Genomic DNA, 25,696 nt, shown 5'->3' with positions numbered 1-25,696 from the left:
TTTGGGTGGGTTTCTCCATCCCCAATGTCACTTCTGTGTTTTATGGCCCTGACGAGAACGTCGGTCTCCTCGGCTGTGAACCGCTCCTGGCAAATCCGCCGTTATAATAGCAATCCGCCATGGAACAAGCGTGCCTGCTCTTAAAGGGCACCTATTATGCCCCTTTTTAGAAGATGTAATATTGGTCTTGGGTGTCCCCAGAATGCATTTGTGAAGTTTCAGCACAAAATACGCCACAGTTAATTTATTATAACCATTTGAAAATGTCATTTTTGGGGCCTGTTTTAAAAAGAGCTGTTTTGTCGTGTACCACTTTAAATGTAAATGAGCTGCATATCCCCGCCCTGCTGCTGGACCTAGATGATGAAGAGACTCCGGCACAGAATAAACACGAATGAGAATGGACTAAACGTCTCGGAATGGTTATTTGATACATTTATGTAGCCTACTTACAAAGTTTTAATCGCGTCCCTTTTGCCATTATGGATGTGCAACACACACACACGAACTGTGATAACGTTCGCGCAATTTTTTGAAACTACACACACACACACTACGGTGAAGTACAAACAAATTTTTTTATTTATTTCTTAAGGGGAGGGAGATAGACGTTTATATAGCCTACTGTCTATGGAGATAGAGCAGACCTTAATTTATTTACATTTGTAAATGCTGCAAAAAAATGCCTACGTGACATAAAACTGTCTGACGTTGTTTGTTGAGACATCCTATGACGACGAAAATAAATAGCTTTAGACGCATTTGTTGTTGAACATGCTGACATCGATTGAAATGACTATTTGCTCAAAAATCATAAAATACACTTACTTTTTCTGGAGGTGACGTTGGATCGCGAACTGTAGGCAACGATCCACACTTGAGGATTAACTTTGACCCTCGTTCACTAACGTTAAAACAGTCAGTCAGAAAATGAATCTCGTATTTAGGAAGTTTAAGTGGTGCCTTTTCTTCATAAATAAAATCCATCCGCTGCGTTTTCAGTGGCTCTGATGTCAGTGAAGACTAGTATGTCCATTCTTACATCCCACAACACACTTCTTAGGAGACATTACCGGCTGTCGTTGAAACAATGGAGGATGCAGATCACCGAGGGCGGGGTCTATGCCAAAACCAGATGTCAATCAAACACGTCGGTGGGGCTTAGCTCATTTCTACGTCACAGTGAGGAAAATCTAGAACAGGGTGTTCTGAGACAGTGCTTGTGATTTATTGAGATAGTAAAAAAACTACTGGGTGGATTTTTATCATTGTAGGGTGGTTTTGCTCACACACTGCCAACACACATTTATGTTCAAACACCATGTAAAAGTGAATTTTGCATAATAGGTGCCCTTTAAAGGGAATGTGAGATGATGCTCTGATTGGTTTATTTCACGTTACACCCAAACCACACCTATGAGTAATGAAGCTACTTCAGACCAACCCATTTTAGATTTGCGTCGGGCGCAAGAGTCATTTATCCTGCCGGTATAATAGCAACAGCGCCCGAGATCCACCCACAAAGTTACTTGCGTTTCAGATCGTTAAAATAGGGCCCGTGGCCTTTGTTTCTACACTGTGTTTAAGTTCAGCTGAGTTTCCATATGCAGATAAGAGGCAAGGTCATTTTAAGAAGGACAGAAGGCCAGCGGGTCAGTGACATATAGGCACTGTGCTGATGGCAAGAGCCAAACTGTGAAAACAAGGGAGTAAATGAACTCCCACATATGATGTGTGAAGCCAGCATGTCACTTATGGGTAGGACTGACAGCGCTTTAAGCAATAAGAGTCCTCCACACACAAACAAACTCATTTCACAAGCAGAGACTGGCAGGCAGATGCATGTAAACACATTTTGCACGTATTTATCAGAGTGCAGAAACATTTGAATAGAAAACCTTCCCTTTGCAGTTCGTTTTCACATCCTTGAGCTTAATCCCAAACTCACAGCATTTATAATGTAACAGGCTCGGTAGATCAGCATGTGTACGGTCTTCCTCTCTCTTTTACTCTTCCTCTCCAGGTGCATTAGTATTTTGCTCCATCACCCCGGATGTGTCAGCTTTGAAAAGTTAATAGTCTCTGTGTGAATTTTCTCTCTGTGCTGAATCACTTTGATCCATTTTAAGAAGACTTTCTTGAAAGGTCCTTCAAAACAGGGTCAGAAATGAACTTTTCCATTCTGAGGCAATATGCATATTTTACCTTTGTAAAGGCAGTTTCTATAATTAACTAATTAAATGTATCTGTATTGACTTTTATGTTAAATTGTTGTGTTCATGCTTGAATTATATTATTATATTTGAGTTTTTCGCAGACGACAGCGTTGTCAAAATGACCTCCGTTCACAGTGATCCACGAAAACCACTAAAAACGCTGTATTCTGCTGCCAGGTCTGTAGTTTGTGCTGTCACTTTGTAAAGAAACACTACATTGAACACGTAATAAACGTGCATGAGTCGTTTTTCAAAAACTTGCACTTTGTTTGCAAAGTTTGGGTTTTCAGGCACCAAAAATGAAAGGCCAAAACACATTTAAAGTTTTCTGCTTTTAGTTACGTGTAAACGGTCCCTTAATGCCTCTGATTGGCCATTGCATGATTAAAATGTTCAATGCTGCAAAACACACACCTGATATAATGTGAGCAGATCTGAATGCAATCCCACAATCAACACTTTTTATTAATTTCCACATTTCATGTTGAGACAGCCGTAGTAGATTTAGTTTATTGTGCCGGGCATTTTTTTTGCCCCCTTATCTTGAATTTGAGGGGCATTTTTTTTATTCTTTTGCTGGCATTTTTACCCCAAGCCCAAATCAATTTCTGACTCTGCTTTAAACTGACCCTTGAGAAATGAGGTGAGTGTGAACTAAAGTGAAAACAGTTCAGAGTTAAATACTGTGTAATGCCATTCCTTATATTCACTGAAGGTGCGGACATTTCGAAGTCATTTTGCAGTCAAAATATGTCCATTGTCAAAAGTGCAGAAGTAACACAGATGTATCTTTCAGATCAAGAAGCTTTATGTGGATCACCAAGTAAAAAGGAGTGACCAACTTGAACACAAGCAAAATAATGAGTGGGGAACGTTTTCACCCTCACACAAAACTCATGGATTCCTGTTGAAATGACTGGATTTCTCCCACTAAATTTCCCAGAGCAATGGAAAATGTGACCGCACCTTTAGACTCAGTGCTCATTAATACATTTTAAATGTAACACTTTAATAAATAATTACATTCAAGTACCATAGAATTTTCATTTTACTCCATGGTAGTAGTATTATACTGTATATGTAAAAAAACAAAAACAAGGTAAATACATTGCTTTCGGTACTTTATTGTTAGTGCATGCTAACAAAATATTTTGTCTTTAAATCGCTGGTTAAATATATTGTATTTTATGGATTGTTGTCTGAATAAAACAATGTAATTGGAGTGTCATGCATTTGGCTAAATGAAACATATTGTGTATTTTGATTTGATTCTTCTTGCCTGTGTGTGTTACACTACATCACGCTCGAATCCCTGCAGTTAGGCAGATCCATACACAGCTAAACTCTATATGGATTACTTTTCTAGAAACCTCAGGACAGCGGCGGTCAATCTATTAGATCTCTTGGTGGAGCCTCGATTTACAGAAAGAGTGTGTAATGATGGGGAAAGTCTAGCTTTTCCCTGGCCACAAATATGATGTTTATATTGAGAAATCAACTGGGAGTTCCTGTAACTGCATATATAAGGATAATGCTATTCATTACTGCTGGACTATGAGCCGTTTCTACACCCTGGCAAAGTAAACACCATTTATAGCAAACACTGTGAAAAATGTCTTCATTTCTGAAACTTAAATTGACACATTTAAACAAGAGATTTTACATAAAAACAAGTAAAAGGACAATAATTCATGGATTAAATATCAACTACGTATAGTCTCTTATGCTATAACTCCAGCCTTCAGTCACATAATCTTTGAGAAATCATTCTAATATGTTGATAAAACGAATAGAAGATTAGAAAGAAAGATAAAACGATTTTTTAAATCGCACTGACCCCAAACCCTTTTACACGCTGATTAACAGATTATATAATGCAAATTAAAATGCTTACAAATGTCATTAAACTTTAAATTCATATGATCAAGCACTTCTTGAAAAATCTACAAATGATTTCGACAGATGTTTCACACTAATTAAAAGAATCATTAGTAAATCATTAAACATTATATAATCATTATGTAATGTTTAATAAGTTAATTAGTACATCATCTCATTATTTCGAGCTATGTGAATATACAGTATATTAACTAATTATCTGTCAAGCATTACATAATGTTTGTTAATGATTTATTAATGAAAGTTATTGTAAAGTGTTTGTATATTTTTAAACTAATTTGCTATTTAAAACTAACTAGATTTTAGTAGCATTAGATGCATTCATATTCATATTTATATCAACAACCACACTCCATTCAAACTAGACCTCACTACTGTGATGACTTTACTGAAAATCAAATCAAAATCACCAGATAAAGCCCTTGAACTTGTGAAGATCGCACTCTCTGCTGGATTTTCTCCCAATTCCCAAAAACATTTCAAGCTGATGCTGCCAAATCATGCAGGACCGGCACTGCCTCATGAAATCACTGTTAGTACAAACCTCAAGAAACCTGCACAGGGATCAAACTCTTCCTTCTCTAAACTGCACTTCAAGCCTGTCAGGTTAACCTCAGCCTGAGGGACGTGGTTACAAAAGCTGCAGAATAACACAACTTTTACAGTGATGAAATTCTGAGGTCTTCACAGAAACTGAGCCTCTGAAAATGGCTTGGATTCCTCCTCAGGGTGTGGGAAATCAACCAAAGGCCACTGTAGAAAACAATCAAAAGCTTCTTCTCTGTGTGTGTACATTAGAGTTAGACCTTGAGTTTACTTTACAACTACATCCAGCTCTCCGATTCAATCAATGAGCAGATGGCAACAAGTAACAAATAACCTGGGAAAAGAAGAAAAAGTAAAAGAGAAGGGCTGAAAGAAATATAGGAGTTTGATAACTTCTAAGCTCTCATTTCCACCCTTCTCATTAGCCTTGATTGTAGTACATTAGGGAATTTATGTACGATCTCCCATAATGCCACCAGTGCAGATGGTCCACCATATAGGCTACATTGAGGGGGACAAGTCTTATACGTTAATAACAATAATATATCAACAATTAGAAATGGCCAAATTGTCCCCCCAATATTGGAAATTCTTGCTTTTTAGGGTGATTAAAAAAAAGGCTTTAAAGTTACATTTTAGGCTGGTCTACCTAGTGGTCTAACAGCGACAATCCAAATAGATACCCAATCAAATCAAAGTAGGCGGGGTTTACTGTTCACATGAGCAGGGCACGTACTCCATCAGTTCAGTTTAACGTTGAAAGAATGCGAGGTGGGATGGACGTTGCAAATCATATTAGTCAACTGTTTTATGATAGAAATGTTAAACCGTTAGACCGACATTTATTTCCACTCGACTTTTTTTCTATCGAATATGGCCATTTTGAGGGATGAAGGTTGCATGTGTTAAGTATCGAAGCTATTTTATTAATGAAAGTCGCGGGGCAGCGGTGGTGCTACACCAATGTTTAGGCAGCAATAATAAAAAAGTTAAAATCGCAAAAGTTTTGCGCAAATCTGTAATGGAAATGCGCCTACTCGCTGTCGGAGAGATGAGAGAGAGAGAGGGAAAGCTGGTATTGTGCATCTATACGGAAAGTGAGTATTGGAAGCGTTTCTGATATTTCAGTATTGATATGCATAAAATAAAAAAAATCTGTATTTTTGACATTGCACTTAGTTTGTTTCAGATGCCTTTTTAAAAGACTGAATGCATATATTATATATAATGCATATTTTATAAAATGCATATATTATATATAGGGCTGTCAAACGTTTAATCGTGATTAATCGCATCCAAAATAAAAGTTTGTGTTTACATAATTTATGTCTGTGTACGGAGTATAATTATTTTCTATATATAAATACACACACATGCATATATATATTTAAGAAAATGTGTTATTTATATATAAAATATTTATATATAATATAAATTATATATAATATAAATATATATACACAGTATATACATGCAAATATTTCTTAAATATATACATGCATGTGTGCGTATTTATATATAGAAAATAATTATACTCCATACACACACATGTATTATGTAAAAACAAACTTTTATTTTGGATGCGATTAATCGCGATTAATCGTTTAACAGCCCTAATTATATATAAAATTCAACCCGCCAAAGTGGCTAGTAGGAGTGCTGAAATACACCCGCAGTCCTGCCCAAAGCCTTTCCAGGGGTTATAAGACCACTGAACCTTTCAATCCAATGGCAATAAATCACATTTTCTCTAGAGAAACGACTAAAGAGCTTATATTTAACGGTGTTCGTTTTTAATAACACACTATCTCGTCTGACCTGCTCTGCAGTGTCATGGAGAATTGTGTCAAGATGTCGGTGTACTCCTGCTTTCCCTAATGCGGTCTGGCAGGATCTGTCTCTGAGCACGCTCGCTGCCTAAACATTGGTGTAGCGCCACCGGTGTTCTGCACTGGTGGCATTATGGGAGATCGCCAGTTGGCAGCAAGCTGACCTTTACATGAGACGGCTTGCTGGGCGGATGCTCTCAGTTTTGCTCTTACAAAAATTCTCCCGGACAACTACCTCCACCACTATCGTCTTCAGTTATTCACCCAAAGATGATTTCTTGTGATTTCTTTTGGCTTATGACAATTAATGAAATTAAGACAAAATAACAAATTTTTTGTCAACTCTCAAACTTACCTTGAAAGAAGCAGTGTGAGTATGTAATGTTTATATAAGTCTATGGTTGAAGGTGAGTCTGTTCTTTTTCCTCCTGTATTCTCCGAACAAACCCACACAGTCTCTCAGCTGCACACTTAACCTGCCTCTTTCTATATTTAACTCATTCTGTTCCTTCTCGGCAAGAGAGTCAGATATTCTTTCCCTCTCTCGTGTTTGATTTGAGATTGGAGGCATATGGAGCCGCTGTAGCGCTGGCCTGCTTCTCTCTGAAAGCTGACTCTGCTTTTCGGCGTCTCTGAGGTACCGATGCTGACTGAACCACTCCGGTTACTGAAGTTCAGCTTTTGTAATTGCTTTCATATCCCACTGTTCAAGTCCCAGTCCTATCCCAGACATCAAGGGCCAGATTGTGTGTGTGTGTGTGTTTGTGAAAGCGAGAAATTGCTAGAGAGAAGTCAGTATGGTGTCATGATTAATGAACTGTTAAACCGAACAGTGCACAAACTGTGTCTGCTGATCCTGCAGCAAACACACACATCATGTGGAAATATCTTCTTTGATGTAATGTAACACTCACCCAGACCGAGGCATGAGACTCTCAATCCAGATTTACCAAGATTCCTAAACAGACAGAAACAAAGAGAGAGAGAATTAAATATTTATATATTATTACTTAACACTGGTGTCATTCTGACTTCACTGAATTCTCAATGTAAACTTTGGCTGAAACATACAACGCACATGAGGTTCATAATTACAAACACACATTTTCAAGATTACTGTAAAAGGCACAAAAATGTTGACTCTTTCAAGTCAACTACTGTCGTTTTGCTGAGAAAGATTGTTTTAACAAGAGTGAATGAACACCGGAAAACTAGCTTTGCTATTTTCATTTCATTAAGATGCTATTATAGTTTTAATATTTATTAAATAATTCATATTTTTGAATTAGTTTTTATTTTTATATTTTCCATTTTAATTTCAATTTTAAAGTTCAGATCAATCAGAAACATAATATTACAACTTAAATCTGCAAAATGACTCAAATGCACAATGTACAAAGTGAATTTGAACTTTTTACCCGCTAGTCAGAATGTTAGTAATCAAGCGTAGCGTTAGTTCTGGCAGGTCACGTTAGTCAAGCTCGCATCAGTGACTCTCAGCTGATCCACGTCTACCTATAGGAATACGACGCCCATCACTGTATACATATATCAGTATTATCAACAGCTATGGCGTTTCTCAGGAGCGAATTACCCTCCTCCCTCCCCAGCTCCTCTTGTCCAGTCAGGATTTGGCATTGTGATTCCCCTTGAATCAGACTAAATTCTCGAATTATGTTGTACATTAAAACATTGAATTAATGATATCTGCAATACATTCATGTTGGTTCTGTTCTGTTCACCCTAAGGGGGGTTATTGCTGCTCTCCTGCTCCTAATCATGCTAGGCTACATGGATGCGCAGAACAGAACTATACCACCAATCCAAACTGTACGATAATTGGCAATCGTATTTGACGATAGTGGTCCTGACAGAAGTGTAATGAACGTCCAACTGAAGGCAAGTTTGAAGAACCCATGTGTAGTTTATTAACATAAACGTAGACAAAATGTACAATAAACAAAGACTTGACTCGACTCATGAACTAAACTTGAACAGAAACATAAACTCACCAACAGCGGTTACATGAACAAAACTAGACAAAAGACAATGATTACATGAGGGCTATATATACACAAAGACTTATGATTAACAAGACACACCTGAACACAATAAACCAATAAGAACCAAGGGAACCAATCAGAACATTACACAATAGACTAGGGAAGCACATGACATGATCACATGACAAACAGAAACCTTGATTATGAAAACTACAAAATAAAACACATGAAAACATAAACATGAACCAAACCCCAAACCAAACGTGACAAGAAGTTATGTTGTAAATGTAAAAGCAAAATGGATAACATTATAATGTTATTACAGCACAACAAAGACAGTTTTCAAATGTTTTTTTTTTTGTTAAATGTTGGTAGATGTTAAAATTAATATATAAAATGTTATTTAGTTGACTCAATTTAGATGACATTTTACTTAAAATGATTATAATGAATTAAAAAGAATATTTTTTATTAAAGGCAAAAAAAAAACAAAAAAAAAACACTGGTTTAACATTATTCAAATGCCTGTGCTATCTGAACAATAATATATTTGGTTTAATCAAGGTACGTTTACACGACAACGATGTACTAAACACGGAAAAGTTCTTCACTTGCACTTTTGAAAAGTTTTGCATACTTTTGACAACGTTGTCAAAATGATCCCGCTCACACTGATCAGCGAAAACCATTAAAAACGCTGTATTATGCTTCGAGGCCAGTAGGTGGCAGTGTCACTTTGTAAAGAAATAATACGCGCCTATAGACTGAACACGTAATACGCATGTGCATGACATCACCGTTTTCACAAATCCGTGTTTTTGTAGTTCAGAGACGATAACAAATAAACTCAGTTAGCCAAGGTTATTAACACCACAGAAACACAAAGGCACACTTGCAATGTGTTGATAAAGCATAAGAGTGTGTTTCTGGTTTTAGTCTAGACTGCACAGCAACACTTATCTTCAGTAAATCCTACAAACAGTGTAAAACATGGGAGCAGAGAGTTTGTGACTGTAACGACACAGCATTAAAGGGAATTGTTTTTAAATATGATTTATTGATAGTGGGATGAGATTAGTGACAAACTTTGCAGGGAACACAGAAAAGTGCTGACAGAGAGAGAAAAGGAGGATGAGCAAGAGAGAGAAAATGCAAGCGGGTGCATTCTGCAGCGAGAGTGTGTTTCCTCGGCGCTGCCATCAGTATTAATTTATTTCTCTGCATGAAGGCCAGAGAATGAAGGAGCAGGATAAGAACAGATTCACTGCAGATACTAAAGCTTCATCTGTGAGAGATTGCACACTGCTAAAGCACAGCACCTTCTGTAATATACAGCCTGACATTACATTCGATTCCATGGATCCATCCGTCAACCTTTGACACTTCATTAGAACATTAAGTTGAAGAGTGTGACCGAGGAAATAGGATATATGTAACTATGACACGACTAAAGGCTCATTTAATTGCAAACTAGATTTTTTAAACTCATATGGACCTACAGTATTATATATATATATATATATATATATATATATATATATATATATATATATATATATGATCATTCTAGAAGAAAATTTCAGATGGCACTTAGAGGCTTTTCCATCTGAACTCTTCATATATATATATATAATATTTTAGTTTTATTCTACAAACTACTGATAACATTTCTTCCCAATTTCAAATAAATATGTCATTTAGAGCTTTATTTTAAAAAAGAAATTGAAAATTGGTTTAAAAAATTACAAAAAAAGATGATGTTTTTAGTCCAGAAAAATATTAAGTACCATTTTAGCACTGATAACAATAACAACCATTATTAATAACTGAGCAACAATAATAATCGATAATAACTGAGCATCAAATCATCATATCAGAATGATTTCTGAAGGATCATGTGACACTGAAGACTGGAGTAATGATGCTGAAAATTCAGCTTTGATCACAGGAATAAATTACATTTTATATTATATTCACATAGAAAACATTCATTTTAAATTGTAATAAATATTTCACTGTTTTCACTGTATATTTGATCAAATAAATGCAGCCTTGAGGAGTGTAAGGAACTTCTTTCAAAAACATAAAAAAAGCGCAATTATCCCAAACTTTTGACCTGTAGTGTGTATGTGTGTATGTGTATGTGTGTGTGTGTGTGTGTGTGTGTGTGTGTGTGTGGTTCAGGTAAACTCTACATAATGGGGACAAAATATCCCCACAAAGATGGCAAAATCCAAAATGATTGTTCTTGTGGGGACATTTTTTGTGTGTGTGCTGGGCAGGTTTAGAGGTGTGTGTGTGTGTGTGTGTGTGTGTGTGTGTGTGTGTGTGTGTGTGTGTGTGTGTGTGTGTGTGTGTGTGTGTGTGTGTGTGTGTGTGTGTGTGTGTTGGGCAGGTTTAGGGGTGTGTGTGTGTGTGTGTGTGTGTGTGTGTGTGTGTGTGTGTGTGTGTGTGTGTGTGTGTGTGTGTTGGGCAGGTTTAGGGGTGTGTGTGTGTGTGTGTGTGTGTGTGTGTGTGTGTGTATGTGTGTGTTGGGCAGGTTTAGGGGTGTGTGTGTGTGTGTGTGTGTGTGTGTGTGTGTGTGTGTGTGTGTGTGTGTGTGTGTGTGTGTGTGTGTGTGTGTGTGTGTGTGTGTGTGCGTGTGTGTGTGTGTGTGTGTATGTGTGTGTTGGGCAGGTTTAGGGGTGTGTGTGTGTGTGTGTGTGTGTGTGTGTGTGTGTGTGTGTGTGTGTGTGTGTGTGTGTGTGTGTGTGTGTGTGTGCATACACATGTGGTTGTGCAGTCTGTGAGCCTTTGGATGAATTTGGATTTTGTAACTGGCAGCAGTTATCTATCATTTAGATAAAGCTATCTATCATTTAAACAGCTAGAGGACAAAAAAATGACTGGGTTCCAGTCAGATTGAGAAATCCGTTTAAGATTACTTTAAAGACAAATGAAGCATTGCGTACTGAAGAACAACAGAGGAGCATGACCACAACAATGACATAGCACAAGTTCAAGTGATGTAGGGGAACAGCCTGTAGTGTGTAACTCTGTGTGTATACATCTACAGTGTGACTGTCAATATACACAGACAATATCAAAGCCTCCAGAGGCCGAACGTAGCTCTTAAAGCAACACGACACATTTGAGTTTGTCCCATGGTTAAAGTGAGGATACTTCATGTTTAAACCTACAAAGTGACATTTAAACGATGAAATAATCTTCATAATCGTGCTCTTTAAAGGGCTCTGGCCCGCGGCTCGCAGACTTGCACTGATTGCTCGACATGTTTCACAATGAATAATGAATGGAGTAAAGCAGCTGTATTGTTCTGATGCCAAACAGCATTAGAAAATATTGTATAGTGCAGCGATTCAAACTAAAGAACAGCGACTGATCAATTAGGAGTGTTTTTCACAAGACTGATCAAGGAAACGCAACTCCTCAGATTACAACAACTTAGATTGTAGTACAAAACACACACACACACACACACACACACACACATTCTACTTTCTGCATGCATTTATGAAACTGACATGGTCAAAACAATTATGTTCTATTTATTAAAACCAATAACTATAAGAATACAGTAAAAAAAAAATCTCTCACTAAAATATCTCAGTTTTATGCCATGTCAAAATACAATATTCACATTGAGAGAGTTGTTTATTTACTTTTTATTTAGTCTTCCCATTAACACCAATATTTATGCATTGAGACCGTGAGAGCGGAACACGCACAAAACTGAAGGGCAGGCTTTATCATGTGATCAGCATAATAGGCCAATCATAACACAATAGAGGCACCAGCTCCTCTCAAGTGACTTTCCCCCATTCATTCTCAATAACATCCCACTGGAGAGACACATGAGACGCCGCCTCCCGCTGCAACTTTAACCACTGATGTCATTGATGACATCACTTTTGAACTCTTTCTCCGCCAGTGTTTTAGAACAACGTTCCTTTTTTTACATGATTTTCAGAATGTTTAGTTCACTAGTTCACACTTACAAATAAGTCAGATAGAATAAATGCGTATTTGGCGTGCTGTCCGAGGAGAGGGCTCCGGGCTCAGTATTCGGCCCGAACCCAGAGTACTCCCCCCGTATTCCTGGCTGTAAAAGATTGAGCCAAGAGTGAGGAGTCGGGGTGGTGGAGGGATGCTGGAAAACTGTCAAGGAATATTAGGTGAGTTGACAGAGTGGATATATATATACTTCTTGTCATGCTGATTAGGGTAGACATAATTGTTTGATGACGAGTAGATTGGATTGATTATTTGAACGTGCTCCTCCCGAACTTTGTTTATAAAACATCATTTGTAGGAATATCTGAACAAAAAATTTTTTGAATGTGTGTAAGTTTCATTTAAAAAAGCAACATTTTGAGCAAAAAGCTGAGAAAATCGTGTTTTTGTCAAAGACTACATCTGGAACGATGATCAAAACACAGATGGAGTCGATCGAGTCCATCAACACACGAAAGCTTCACAGTCCTGCAGCTCGTCCTGGCTCGACATTTCATTCAGTAACATTCGGCAGTTTTGATTTATATGCTGTTTAATGTTAATGATCGTGTTATTTTACATGTGCATCCGCTTACATATGCTATCACTTGTTTCTGTGTCGTCTTCATCTGTGTTTTGATCAGAAGATTCTCTACTCTGTATTACTACTGTATAACAGTGAAAACACAGAAAGACAGAAAATTCCGTCAATGGCGCGGAAAGAGTTAATGTCATATTTTGTAATACTTGCATTGTTTTATTTTTGTATTGTGGATTATTTTCTCACATATTTTTTGCAGATGACACTCGCCGGAGAAACGCCCCAAACCCAAACAATCTAAGAATATTAATGCAAGCTCAGACTCTGATACACTCATTACCACGACCTCAGTCACTGTAACCCTGTCTTCCCTGCTGCTTTACTGATGAGGGAGTGTGTGTGTGTGTGTGTGTGTGTGTGTGTGTGTGTGTGTGTGTGTGTGTGTGTGTGTGTGTGTGTGTGTGTGTGTGTGTGTGTGTGTGTGTGTGTGTGTGTGTGTGTGTGTGTGTGTGTGTGTGCATGTAAGCACCGTAAAATTTAGTTGGAAGCTGAACTGTCATGATTACTTTAGAGAACATAACCCATAATCTGAGAACAACAGAATGAATCAGACTCATGCAGTATTCATGGAGCAATCAGAGAACATTTCTCACACCCATTGTCTCTAACCCTTTGTCATAATGAAGTCATGCGGTGTAATATGATGGTGTAAAGTGGGATGTGATTTGGGTCAATGTGATCCTGACCTCTGGTGATTCTGAGAGCCCAGGTGTGTCATCTGGAAGCGGTTAGTGCATGTAAGTGTGCTGTTTGCTAATATGTGCCTCAGCATCTGTGTGTGTGTGTGTGTGTGTGTGTGTGTGTGTACTGGCTCTCTCCACACCAACACACCTGAGCCCTCGTTGGTTTATGATGTTTATCATTGCGTTTTCAGGGTCAAACTCAGTTCCTTCTGCACATTTGTCTGCAGTTTTGCTAAAAATAATAATTATGTTTAATTTATATAGTGCCTTTCCCAAGCTCAAGGACGCTTCACAATAACAGTAAAGAACAAACAATCAGTTCATACATAAATGGACAATAGACATTTGCCCAGTCCAAGAAATGAGCGATTGCAGTTGCATATCACATTGCAAACAGAAACCTAAACATCATTATTTACAGACAGCAGAAGGAGTGCAGTTGAAGCAAAGGTCTGATGCAACAGACTAATGGTGTGTAAGGAAACATTATGACTGTAATACAGTGTGCTCAAATCATCGGCGTAATCTTTTATTGTCAGTCCATCCATTTTATTCTTTCTCTCGGTGTGTTGGTGTTATACTGGTGTTATACTGTACATGAACTGAACGTGCCAGAGGAATTGTAACAGTACTTCATGAAGGTTACAGTTGCCACACACTATACTTCGAGAATCACTGTCTCTCATACATGCATCTCTGACCAGTACAGGTCTAATTGGGGAAGAAGTCCCAGTGCACATGAAACATTATCTCACATTTCATTGTAGAGAGGTATGGTGACATGTGAGACCGGCTGGTGAAATGCAGCAAGATATATTATTACTGTATAAGTGACGAAGACAGAAGAGAGGAATGAATTTGCTGAAATAAACTGAATGATGCAGTTGAGTTGCAGTCATTGCAATATCTCCGCAATGATGCTGTAACATAGAAAAATTATCTTGCGAGTTTTGCATCATCTGATCGGCTCTTCTAAGCGAACCTTTTTAGAGACCACTGATCAAACTATATAGCGTTTCTCGGCCGATAACGATGGGCGCCCGATCAATCAGAGCACTCTTAGTTCTTACCATGGAAATGCTTTATAATGATAAGCTATAAAAGATACATGGGTTCTGTCATTATTTCTCCAAACATATTTCATAAAGCATGATACTTTTGTTTAATGGATAGAAACAAGAAAATAGCTAAATGATCGGACAGCAAATGAATGAATGAACCAATCACTTGGATCGCTGAGCTGCTGTGAGTGAGAGGAGGCGGGGCTAATTTGCATATTCATAGAACCGCTTATACTAAATGAGGCAAGGGTGTAGAGTTACATTCAAGCTATTTTAATGCATGACGACATTTTTTTCAAGGAAAAAAACGGTTAAATATGTGATTTTGGAGATCAAAGATGAGTTTACAGAACATAATTATTGACTACAGGGAGACTTTTAAAAAATATAATTCTAACAATAATCTATAAAACATGCTCATCAACATGTTTTCCTATTTGATAATAATAATTATTTGAACAATTACAGCTGTCATGATCAATTTCAGAAAAACGTATGTACAATACACGACGTCTATGCCTTTATACGCACAGCTCACATATTTCAATATTCTTTCATTGGCTTTGCTTCCTGTCAAAATAAAACAAATGAAATTTGAAGTTATAAATAAGCCGTGGGATGTTAGTCTACTTAATGAAGTCTGGCACTGGGGTTATTTAAAACAGAGCTTTAAATCATTTCTTCAGAAGCTTCAGTAAACAAAAAATGATTTGAATGTCATGGGGGCAAATCAAAACGCCATTATACAAGGACTCGATGAACTGCCTACAAACCACAGTGTACACTGCGAAATTAACCTTATAATATTTGAATATATATTTATTTACTCTAGAAATATCATCTGCCAGATGCTCAACAGGGCAGAAGCTGAGGAAGCGGCGCCTCAGTGCCAGTTTAGCTCACATAAATCAATCTGACTGACAGCAGGCCTTTTCCTTCTTACTCTTTGGCAGATAAGAGTCTGAGATGTTTAATGGAAAGCAAAATGCAGAAAGGTATAATAAGATGCATGAGACATTGCAGATGATCCACCCGGTAGTAAGAAAAGAGAGTCATCTCATGGGGAAAGAATATTATATGTGATGTTGATATCTGGAGTTATGTTATGTCATGTTTGACTCACCAGCAATCATTAAAACGTGGACTGAATGGATCATGCGATGCAGAGAGAAATGAAGTAACTAAAGTGTGGGAAATGAACAGTTCTGCTTCCCTGCCACATTGAGGAATGCTTGTGCTCTGCTTAAAAGAAGAAGAGGGAGCAATCTGCATAAATCAGGAGCAAATCATCTACTTCCACAGCTTGAGCTGAATGCTCTGGAAACTGTCGCTGTGACTCCTGGAGTCCAAGGATCTGACTGATGTAATCTGATATATTAAAGGTCAGCTGAAGAATAAACAAGCATGAAGTTTTCTTGAGGAAAATTGCTTTGTAAAATGCGAGCTAAAAGGTTAATAACAAATCCATGAGTGTTTTCAGGGTGATCTCATTTGTATTCATACTGTAGGTATTGGTAGGTCAGGTTTTGGTAATATTTTTGTAATAGACAATGTAATGTATTGACAGACTCTAAAACGCAAATCCTTTTATTCAGTGATGCACCGAAATGATTATTTTAAAAACTGAAACTGAAATTTATGTTTTCATTTAGCCAAAAACTGAAACCAGAAATGAAGTTTCACTAATTAAATTTAGGAAATTGAGTGTTTGAAGTTGGTTTGCAGTTCAGGGTGTCGTGTTCTCATGTGATAAATAAACCAGTCGTAGTAAAGTTCAACGAGCCAATGAAATTCAATGAAGGGCGATGATATCTTCTCTTAACCTTTTGGATCGTTGTTTTGACTTAGCCATATTTCTAGCAGTCAAACGTGACACAAACCAAGCCAGTTCAGATATTTAATGTGTTCTAGGTCAAGCACACCTGGTGCAACTAATGAAGCCCTTGATTAGTTGCATCAGGTGTGCTTGAGACAACACCTGTACCCAGAAGTCATTAAAAGTTGCATTTTCAGTTGAGTTTAGGGAAACCACTTGAAATATTTTTGTGTTGAGCTATTTCAATTACTTTTGTTTGATTTGTTCAATGCAAACAGCTGAAAGTCTGTAAATTTTGCCACTAAACCTGATTTGCAATGGCGGTTGAATAATTTCGATTACAACTGTATAATTTAGCAGAAGAACAGCTGCACTCTGGTCCTTTGCTATGTACAATGTCCTCACAGGAGAAAGAGTTGGCATGCATTAATCTGTGAGAGGGGTGTTATTTCTCTTGGGTCTCATTTACACCTTCACATGTTGAGCTGTGTCGTTTCACTCCCCATGATGCCAGGATGCATCCACCCTGTGATTACTCCTTCCCCTTCTGTGAAAGACTGAGTCAGAGGACAGTTCCCGAGTTCAACCTCACACTCACATACAAGGATACGCACATCAAATTCCCACATCATTTCAATAGGCACACTAATATGTGCTCACAATTACACTCTGAACAGGACAGAGAACGAGAGAGATAGAAGGTCACCAAGCAACGTTGGTACGAGTGGGCAGAGGAGGAAAAAAACCTTCACTCGCTTAGCGTTGTCTTCCGGCGAGACTTCAGCACCTTATGTGGGTGTCTGAGTGAGTGATTGCTTAAAACATCTCACACTGGTCATTTCATGAAAGTACAAGAACTCCAGGAAAGAGATCAGTTTGCTAAGAAATGAGTCTGACTCATCCACATGTCTGGGAATGTTTCTGATTAAATGCATTTCTCATTTCCCTTCTCGTCCTCCTTGCAACTAACTAAACTCAACTTACGTGTGTCTTCATGATCAGCTTATCTATTTTCATGGTATCAATGATGATAAGAGAACAGGAATCTTTCAATTAATTTACAGCTTTTCTCATTTGTTTTGGGACATTTGGTACAAAAACTGCTTGTTTAACCTCTATATCATCTAGTCTCTTGTGCACTTCATAAAAGCAATTTCCTTTGAACAAATTGCCAATGCTTTGGTACAAACATGTAATTGATTATGTACAATTTTCTGCTTTTTCCTATATTATCAATTGCTTGTCATGTTGATCAAAATATATTATATTATGCATTAGCAAACTGCATAAATGGTTAAACCAGTTTATCTGTCAACCATATTTTCTGTGCATTTCTATTGGACATTTTTGTAAATTGATGAATTGCTCTCAGGTGACTTCCACTACTGAAGGGGAATGTGGCTGATTTCTGCGCTGCATTGCAAGGGAAGATATCCATCGTGATGTGGATGAGAATCTGTGTCCTGACCGACCGGGATATCAGGAGCCGTAGAAAGAAAGACTGCACTCTCATTCCCCATCCAGTTCTACATGTTCAATTCTGCCTAAGAGCTGTTTCATGACAGCTCTCTGAATAGTTTTATCATGTTATTGAATATAGCAATGTTAGATCTGCTATGCTGCTGTGAGCATGAAAGATTTGCTGCTGCTGCATAAATAGACATGCATTAATCCCGTATCAGATCCAGGCAGGTGGAGCTGGGGAGGAGGAGGGGTTCAGAGGAACTGCAGGACTAGCTTACAGCAAACTATCAACCAGACTATTTAAATGTTGATCAAGCAATCTCATTGGCTGCAGCATCAGCATGCAGAGGCCAATCAGCTTGTGCCATGTGATGGGCAAATGAAGCCTCGTGAAGCACTGAGGCTTTCCCCTGATTGTTCCGGGAAAAGATTCGAAGCATCAAGTGTCGAAAACAGCGCCATCTTGTGGCAGGTCAAGTTTACAGCAACCCTAAACCCGAGTGTGCAGCGTATTTCACCTCCGTTGTTTTATCCATTAAACACAAATAAAAGTCTGACTATTCTAAATGTTCAGTTTTCTGATAATATAATTCACATATTAAAGTGTGGCAATAAATTATATGTAATAATTCTATTAATACTAATTATAAAAATACCAACAGAGTTGCCTGATGCAAGTAAATGGTGCGGTATAATTATATGGTTTCTATGCTGTTTCTATGTCAGACTCAGAATATATGATCATGTATCATAGGTTATAGGCTTATTTATAATAATAAAATATTGTTTTAGTAAATGGACTTAAACTTCCAAAAACTTGTAGAGTAGTGGTCTGGGTTCATACATTTCGACACGCAAAGTAAAGCATTCACGTGACTGGAAAGAAAGTGATGCTTCGTTTTTCGTTGATCACATGTTTCTCTGAAAGCAATACGCGCTTTGAAGCTTCAGTGTCAAATGTAACCTCACTACCATGCGGTGATGATGTGATTGCTTGTAGATTGCATGTAAAGGACCAATCAGCCTGCGCCCTCTAGAGTTTCACGACTGAACTAGATAAATACAGTTTATAATACAGTCAGTTAGTACTACTACTAGAAGTAGAATGAAATTGCACCGTATGACGATACATTTCCAAATCATCTACAAACACTGACACACTCCCTGTTGTATCTTGCCTATAGGGTACCAAGTGAGGTATAAAAATAAACAATAGGTACAAGAAGCTCCGTTCCTTTAGATAAAGTTTGCACTGATTTTCCGCCTGGGGAAACGAGGGCTACACTTCTAACTGCAGCTCTCTGCAGGATAATGAGTTCGGTTTCTCTTAAAACTGTGATTGATGATGCCCTCCTGTAGAGGCAAAGCTCCGGCTGGCTTCTGCTATGGTCCAATGCATCCCAGCAAAGTGAACAGTTCAAAAGCGATGTCTCAAAGTGAAGTCCAAGCTATAGCAGGAGTGTTTCATCGTAAGGAGATCTGCATGTGGCATGAAGCCATTTATCACTAGTCTGGTAGTGAGAATCACTCATTCCCTCAGTAAACACACAAATAGATCATAAAGCCCACACAGCATGCCACTCACAATTTATTGTTCCAACAAGGTTTTTTTTTTAATGAAGGAATACTCTGATATGTAAATATCTGGGAAGGTTCTGTTCAAGAATCTCGGAAAATAAACAAAGCCTGGCTTTTGAAAAACAGATTATGTCAATCTTTCCTCAACAAATAAAAGCTGCACATTGCAGCAGCCGCCGCTCTCTCCATTTCCTGAAATCCTTTCAGACCACAACAACACCGGAAGTTAATATGAAAGGAAAGGCGACGTGAGAAGATTAAATGGATATAAGTATAATCTAAAGATGTGGGAGTATTGGATAGCCGTTCCTTTGAGTGAAGACAGTCTTTTGTTCTGCTGAGCAAGCCGTTCTTTAGTTAAAGGGCATGTCAATATTATGTTATGAAAAGGCTAATATGATGACACATTCTGTTGGTAAATGCTTTAAGATGACTGAAAGAAACCCAAGAAATCAAAAAAGACCAAAATGAAAAATTAGGATATTTTAAAATAAAAGCATAGAGAAGGAGAGTAAGAGGCAAAAACAGGGCTATGGAGAGGTATAGACAGGTGTAAGGTCAGATTCAGAAACATTGGTCAGCTCTTTTGGGGCAAAAACAAAGACGGGTAGCGCATCCTTTATTTGGAAAAACATTATTTGCGCAAAAACATTATTTGTACATCGTTCATGGAATGTTTGATTTCTGAAATGGACATTCATCTAACATTTTTTTAAATGTTACTTATTGTTTCAGAACATTCCGAGAAGATTCAAAAGTAACGTTCTGTTTGAAGAATGATCAAATGGAATGTTCTTAACATTTGCACAACCAAGAAAATCATTTTCATTCAGAGCAAATAACGTTTTCTCAACCTAATGGCAACGTTAGCAACATTATATAATATTTTTGTTAGCTGGCACTCTGTTGAACTGTCTCATCTGATCATTTCTGAATAAAACTGTCGTGTTTGCATGCTGTCGGCCGGTCTGACACAGCTCTGTCCTTTGTCGAGTCTGCTTTACTTAGAGAAAAACGCTGAGATTGCTGTAAATCAACGCAATGCTGATTCTAATTGTTATCATGTCATTGCTTGTGTAAGTGATTTGTCATGCAACTGTTGAAGCTTTGTGTGAGGGAGCAATAAACCCTTTGCAGCACAAGAAGTCTCTTGATGAGAGAACCAATCACCTGTATCATGTTCCTGTATATACCTGTATTGTGATTTCAAACCACAATGGATTTGTAAAAATCGCATTTCATGTGATTTTTATGCCGTTTACACTTGCCAAATCTGTTCAGATTTCAATCGGATATGCACAAAAATCAGATTTGGACTGACAGTCTGAACGTAGCCTAAAACCATACAAGAATCACACAAGTTTGGCAGTTTGATATGTGCTCCGAAACAAATGATTCACAAAGGTTTTGAAGCTTCATTAAGCGTGTTTTGCCCATCACTAGTGCATGGATTTACTCTTGTTTTGTTTTTTTTAAATAAATGTTTATGCAATTGAATCCTGCTCCTCGTCTCTCTGAGGGCCGTTTACATGCCGAAAAACAATACTTTTTATGTGGTTTGGCCGTTCATTTTAACGGCGTTTTGGGGGCCTGAAAATGATAACTTTTGAAAACAGTAACGTTATCATCTCCATGTAAACTACAAAAATTTTGTGAAAAAACGGTGTCGTCCCCCAAACACCTCATGTTACAACTAAACTGTACTATTAAGGTCCTTGCACACTGAGTCCGAAATTTTCGCATGCGTTTTTTCATATTCGTGAATATTCGTGATTCGGTGGCTCTGAAATGTCCAAACACCATTCAAAATGCTTGCTACGTATGCAAAAAACGCAGAAAATCTAACCTGATCTGAATTTTTTTATGACGGATGAAAGTTTCGGAGGCAGTGTGCAAACGTGATTGACATAATGTGAGGTCGTATTTTTTAACGTGCGAAAATTTCGGATGCGAATTTCGGACTCAGTTTGCAAGGGCCTTTACTCTTATGTACTATACTAGCGTTCAAAAGTTTGTGATATGTGAGATTTATTTATGTTTTCGGAAGAAGAACGTGTGATCGTCAAACAGTCGATCTCTGAGTGGAGGCGGGGCTAATTTGCATATTCATAGAACCGCATATACTAAATGAGCTACATTTAAGCTATTTTAAGGCATGACAAAAAAATTCCATTCCAGGAAAAAACTTTAAAATATGTAATTTTGGTGATCAAAGATGAGTTTTAAGAGATAAAATGATTGATTACAAGGAATCTTTTTCAGTCAATACAAATGCATTTTCCTATTGGCTCCAGAAAAATTCCAGTTATTTGCCATAGCATTTAGGATGCAAGTGTGAGAATGTGCATGTGTCCACAGTAGCAGAGAAAATTCTATGAGAATTCAAGTTATTCATCTTACAGCATAGTTTATATGTTCTTCAGTTTTCCCATTTGAGTTGCTTTTCACTTCAGGCAAAGAAATCCATAAAAATACCATTTGATAGCCTGTTAGATCTGTGGAAAAGCCAATTGTAGTGTGACAGGCCTGTGCAGCTGCCAAAGTACAATATCCACAAACACGTACACACACATCGGTGATTCATCAAGGGGAGGAAGAGAGAAATAATGAGAACTAGCAGAATTTCTGCCCTTTTATTTTGGTGCTTGGAAGGGGTGAAGGGAAACGCTCAATAAATCAGCGGCGGGAGTGAGAGGGGAAGCTGATGAACCCTCTGAATCTCACTTTAATAGATTCTCTCATCCCCGGACCCTAGATCGCCCGTCACAGTCCACAGGGAACAGAAGATAAACACTCCATAATGCTTAATGTTAAGAGGAAAGATCCCTCCTTGATCCTTAAAAGACGTTCAGCATTTCTTATATGCAGAGATTGATTTCTTATGTTAAGATCACTTATCATATTAATCACAGTAATTACTACTCACATTAAGTCAAATAGATTTATAGACCATATAAACTCTCTTCTAAGTACTTCTAAGCTCTAAATGATGATGGCATTTAGTCAGGAATGTCCACTTTGAAGAATGTTTTCGTCCATTCAACAAAAGTTCTATTGAAACGAAAAAAGAAATAATTTTTTTTTTTGAGTTAGTCAAACAGGTTTGTAAATTATGACAGAATTTTAATTTTAATTTCTAATGGATGTTTTTTTGCCAGAATAAGCTGTAATGAATATAGCAAAGCTATGATTAGGGTACACAGAAAATCGGACAAAAGAAATGTCTGCATGTAAAATGGATCAGCTTGTGTGCGTGTTGCTCGTGTCAAACATGCTTTTGTTGGGCACAACAGAGCCTGAAGCCCAACAGCTTGACAAAACCCATTTGTCTTGGTAGCATTTGTCAGAAAAATAAATAAACAAATAAATAAAGAAATGAAATTCCCCCTCCAGGACCTGCATTGTTTACCAGTGTGCTGTTTCTGAGTGTTGAAATTAACGAAGTGATGCAGATACTTACACCCGATATCAGCACACACTCACTACAGAGAATAATAGCATTCATTATTCACCAGCCCCATAGCACGACAACAGCGTTCCAGGGGTTTATTAACAGAAACATGATGAGAGACAAAAGAAACTTTCCTCTTTTTAACAGATTCAGCATGTTTTAGTCCAGCATAAAAGTTGATTGTATTAAAGCCAAATGGTCCCCAAAAGGGTGCCTGAAATAGTCTATAATAAATGAGGTTACGGCTTACTTTCCTCTGATTAAGGAGATCCGGGACTTTGGGAAATACAGGTTAGCCATATTCAGCGATATTCATTACTGTAAAGCAGGTACATCAGGGATAACATAATCACTGTAATCAACAGTATTCAAATAGTAATTTTTTGATTGTACAGCACATCTCTAAATCAAATGATGCTGTGTATCAGTAACTGTGGTGTGTCTGGCTTCATGTTATTTTGTGATATCACTGGAACGGAGAGATTTCAGAACTGAGATAGCGAAATGAATTGCTGTCTGTGACAGCTGAATTATATCACCCACGACAGCGCCGCCACATACTAGAGGGAAAGATAATTATGTAACTTAAAAGTTTGTAAGGGGAGGATTCAGGGTGAAATAACCTCAGATAGCTCACTAAAGTCGCAATCACATTAACAGATTTGTATAGAGCTGGTAAGTCCCGCCCATCCGTAAAACCCCAAGTGGACCTCTAGGTTGAAAAATCGTCAATGCAAGTGAATGGGAGAAAATAATTATTTTCTGGTCCCGTTTGAATTGTGCCATGAATGTGAACATATGTTGTCTGTGAATTTTTTATATAATTTTTCATGTTACGAGTTTGACAGTATATTGTATGATTCTTTGGCTAGCAGTTGTGGAAAAGACATAATGAGAAAGACTACATATCGCCTATGTGACGTCACCCCATAAAGTTGACTTACCCGTGGTTTTCGCCAACCTCAATGATTTTGTCCTCTCCCTGAAAGAAGGCGGTGAAGTGCACCAAAGACACAGCCATGTTTAGCGGGATCCGTGAGCTAGTGTCCGTGTGCGAGTGGTGTTGACGTTTCAAACACGTCGAAAGCAGCGAAGAGTTGTAGTCCACAAAGTGCTCTCACACAAAGTCTAACCGTATCAAACTTCTACCCGCTAAATTGTAGCATTCTTTACACGAAAAATTATATTAAAAATTCACAGACAACATATGTTCACATTCATGGCACAATTCAAACGGGACCAGAAAATAATTATTTTCTCCCATTCACTTGCATTGACGATTTTTCAACCTAGAGGTCCAGTGGGGTTAGCAGAAGGGGCGGGACTTACCAGCTCTATAGAGGGTAAGAGGAAGGACGAGGGGCTATACTATATAGTTCAGTCATGAAGCTCAAGGGCACAGGCTGATTGGTTCTTTACATGCAATCTGCCAGCAATCACATCATCACCGCATGGCACAAGCTGATTGGCCTCTGCTGATCCTGCAGCCAATGAGATTGCTTGCTCAACATTTAAATAGTCTGGTTGATAGTTTGCTGTAAGCTAGTCCTGAAGTTCCTCTGAACCCCTCCTCCTTCCCAGCTCCACCTGCCCAGATCTGACACAGGATTCATGTCTATTCATGCAGCAGCAGCAAATCTTACATGTTCACAGCAGTGCGTCTGTGTATCTGTTAGTAACAGCAATAGTAAGAATTTTACAGTAAAAAGTTACATTTAAGTTAATGCTATCTTGCACCCAGCGCAATTGACTTTGTACAGCGGCGCATGTATCATTCCTAATTTGCACCCGACGCACAGCGGACTTTTCCCTCCACAGACGCACGTCGGTAAATTAGGGAATGAACTTGCGCTCCCGGGGGCAGTTCAGCGAAAAGAGGAGGCGTGTTCCAGCGCAAACGTTCCCTGGTGCTATTTTGCAGTTTCAGAAAACAATTCCACCACTGACCAGGAAAAACCTCGTCTAAAGTCAGTGGCGTGTTATTCAGATGCTATTTTAAGGGCGCATGCTTGGCCATAATGTAACCTGTGCACAACGCGCATACACTTTGCTTCTCTCATCTACACACAGCAGTTCACATTTTTAGAAAACCATACATAATTACAAGGAGAAATATTCCACATGAGGGAAATCATTGTGGTGTCCATGAAGATGTGAAAAAATAGGCATAAATCTAGCTTACACATTTACCCAAATTATTATTCGGCTGTTTAACTGAAGCTAATTTGGGTGTGTTTCTCCGTCCCCATACAGTGTCACTTCTCTGTGTTTTACGGCCCTGACGAGAACGTCGGTCTCCTCGGCTGTGAACCGCTCCTGGCAAATCCGCCGTTATAATAGCAATCCACCAGGGAACAAGCGCGCCTGCTCTTAAAGGGAATGTGAGATGATGCTCTGATTGGTTTATTTCACGTTACGCCCAAACCACACCTATGAGTAATGAAGCTACTTCAGACCAACCCATTTTAGATTTGCGCCAAGATCCCGCCCACAAAGTTACTTGTGTTTCGCGTTTGATACTTGCGTTTCAGATTGTTAAAATAGAGCCCAATAAGT

General features: G+C 38.2%; 1 protein-coding gene across 5 annotated transcripts in view; it reads right to left on the bottom strand.

The window, feature by feature from the left end:
* kcnab1a (potassium voltage-gated channel subfamily A regulatory beta subunit 1a) overlaps positions 1 to 25,696 on the bottom strand; it is a gene marked incomplete at its 5' end in the record, with an annotated part of 110,714 nt that overhangs the window by 31,319 nt on the left and 53,699 nt on the right. For 4 of the 5 annotated variants that reach the window (XM_079873933.1, XM_079873930.1, XM_079873931.1 and 1 more), the window contains one exon: positions 7,405 to 7,448. In XM_079873933.1, the coding sequence (XP_079730059.1) occupies positions 7,405 to 7,448 (44 nt within the window). Of the gene's footprint in view, positions 1 to 7,404; positions 7,449 to 8,502; positions 8,589 to 25,696 lie in introns of those variants that run through there. The other variant, XM_079873934.1, reaches the window with a different exon arrangement.

This window comes from Squalius cephalus (assembly GCF_949319135.1).
Source record: "Squalius cephalus genome assembly, chromosome: 6".
In the NCBI taxonomy this organism is placed as follows: Eukaryota; Metazoa; Chordata; class Actinopteri; order Cypriniformes; family Leuciscidae; genus Squalius; species Squalius cephalus.
The sequence above is the reverse complement of the archived record's forward strand: the minus strand, read 5'-3'. Positions and strand labels throughout refer to the sequence as shown.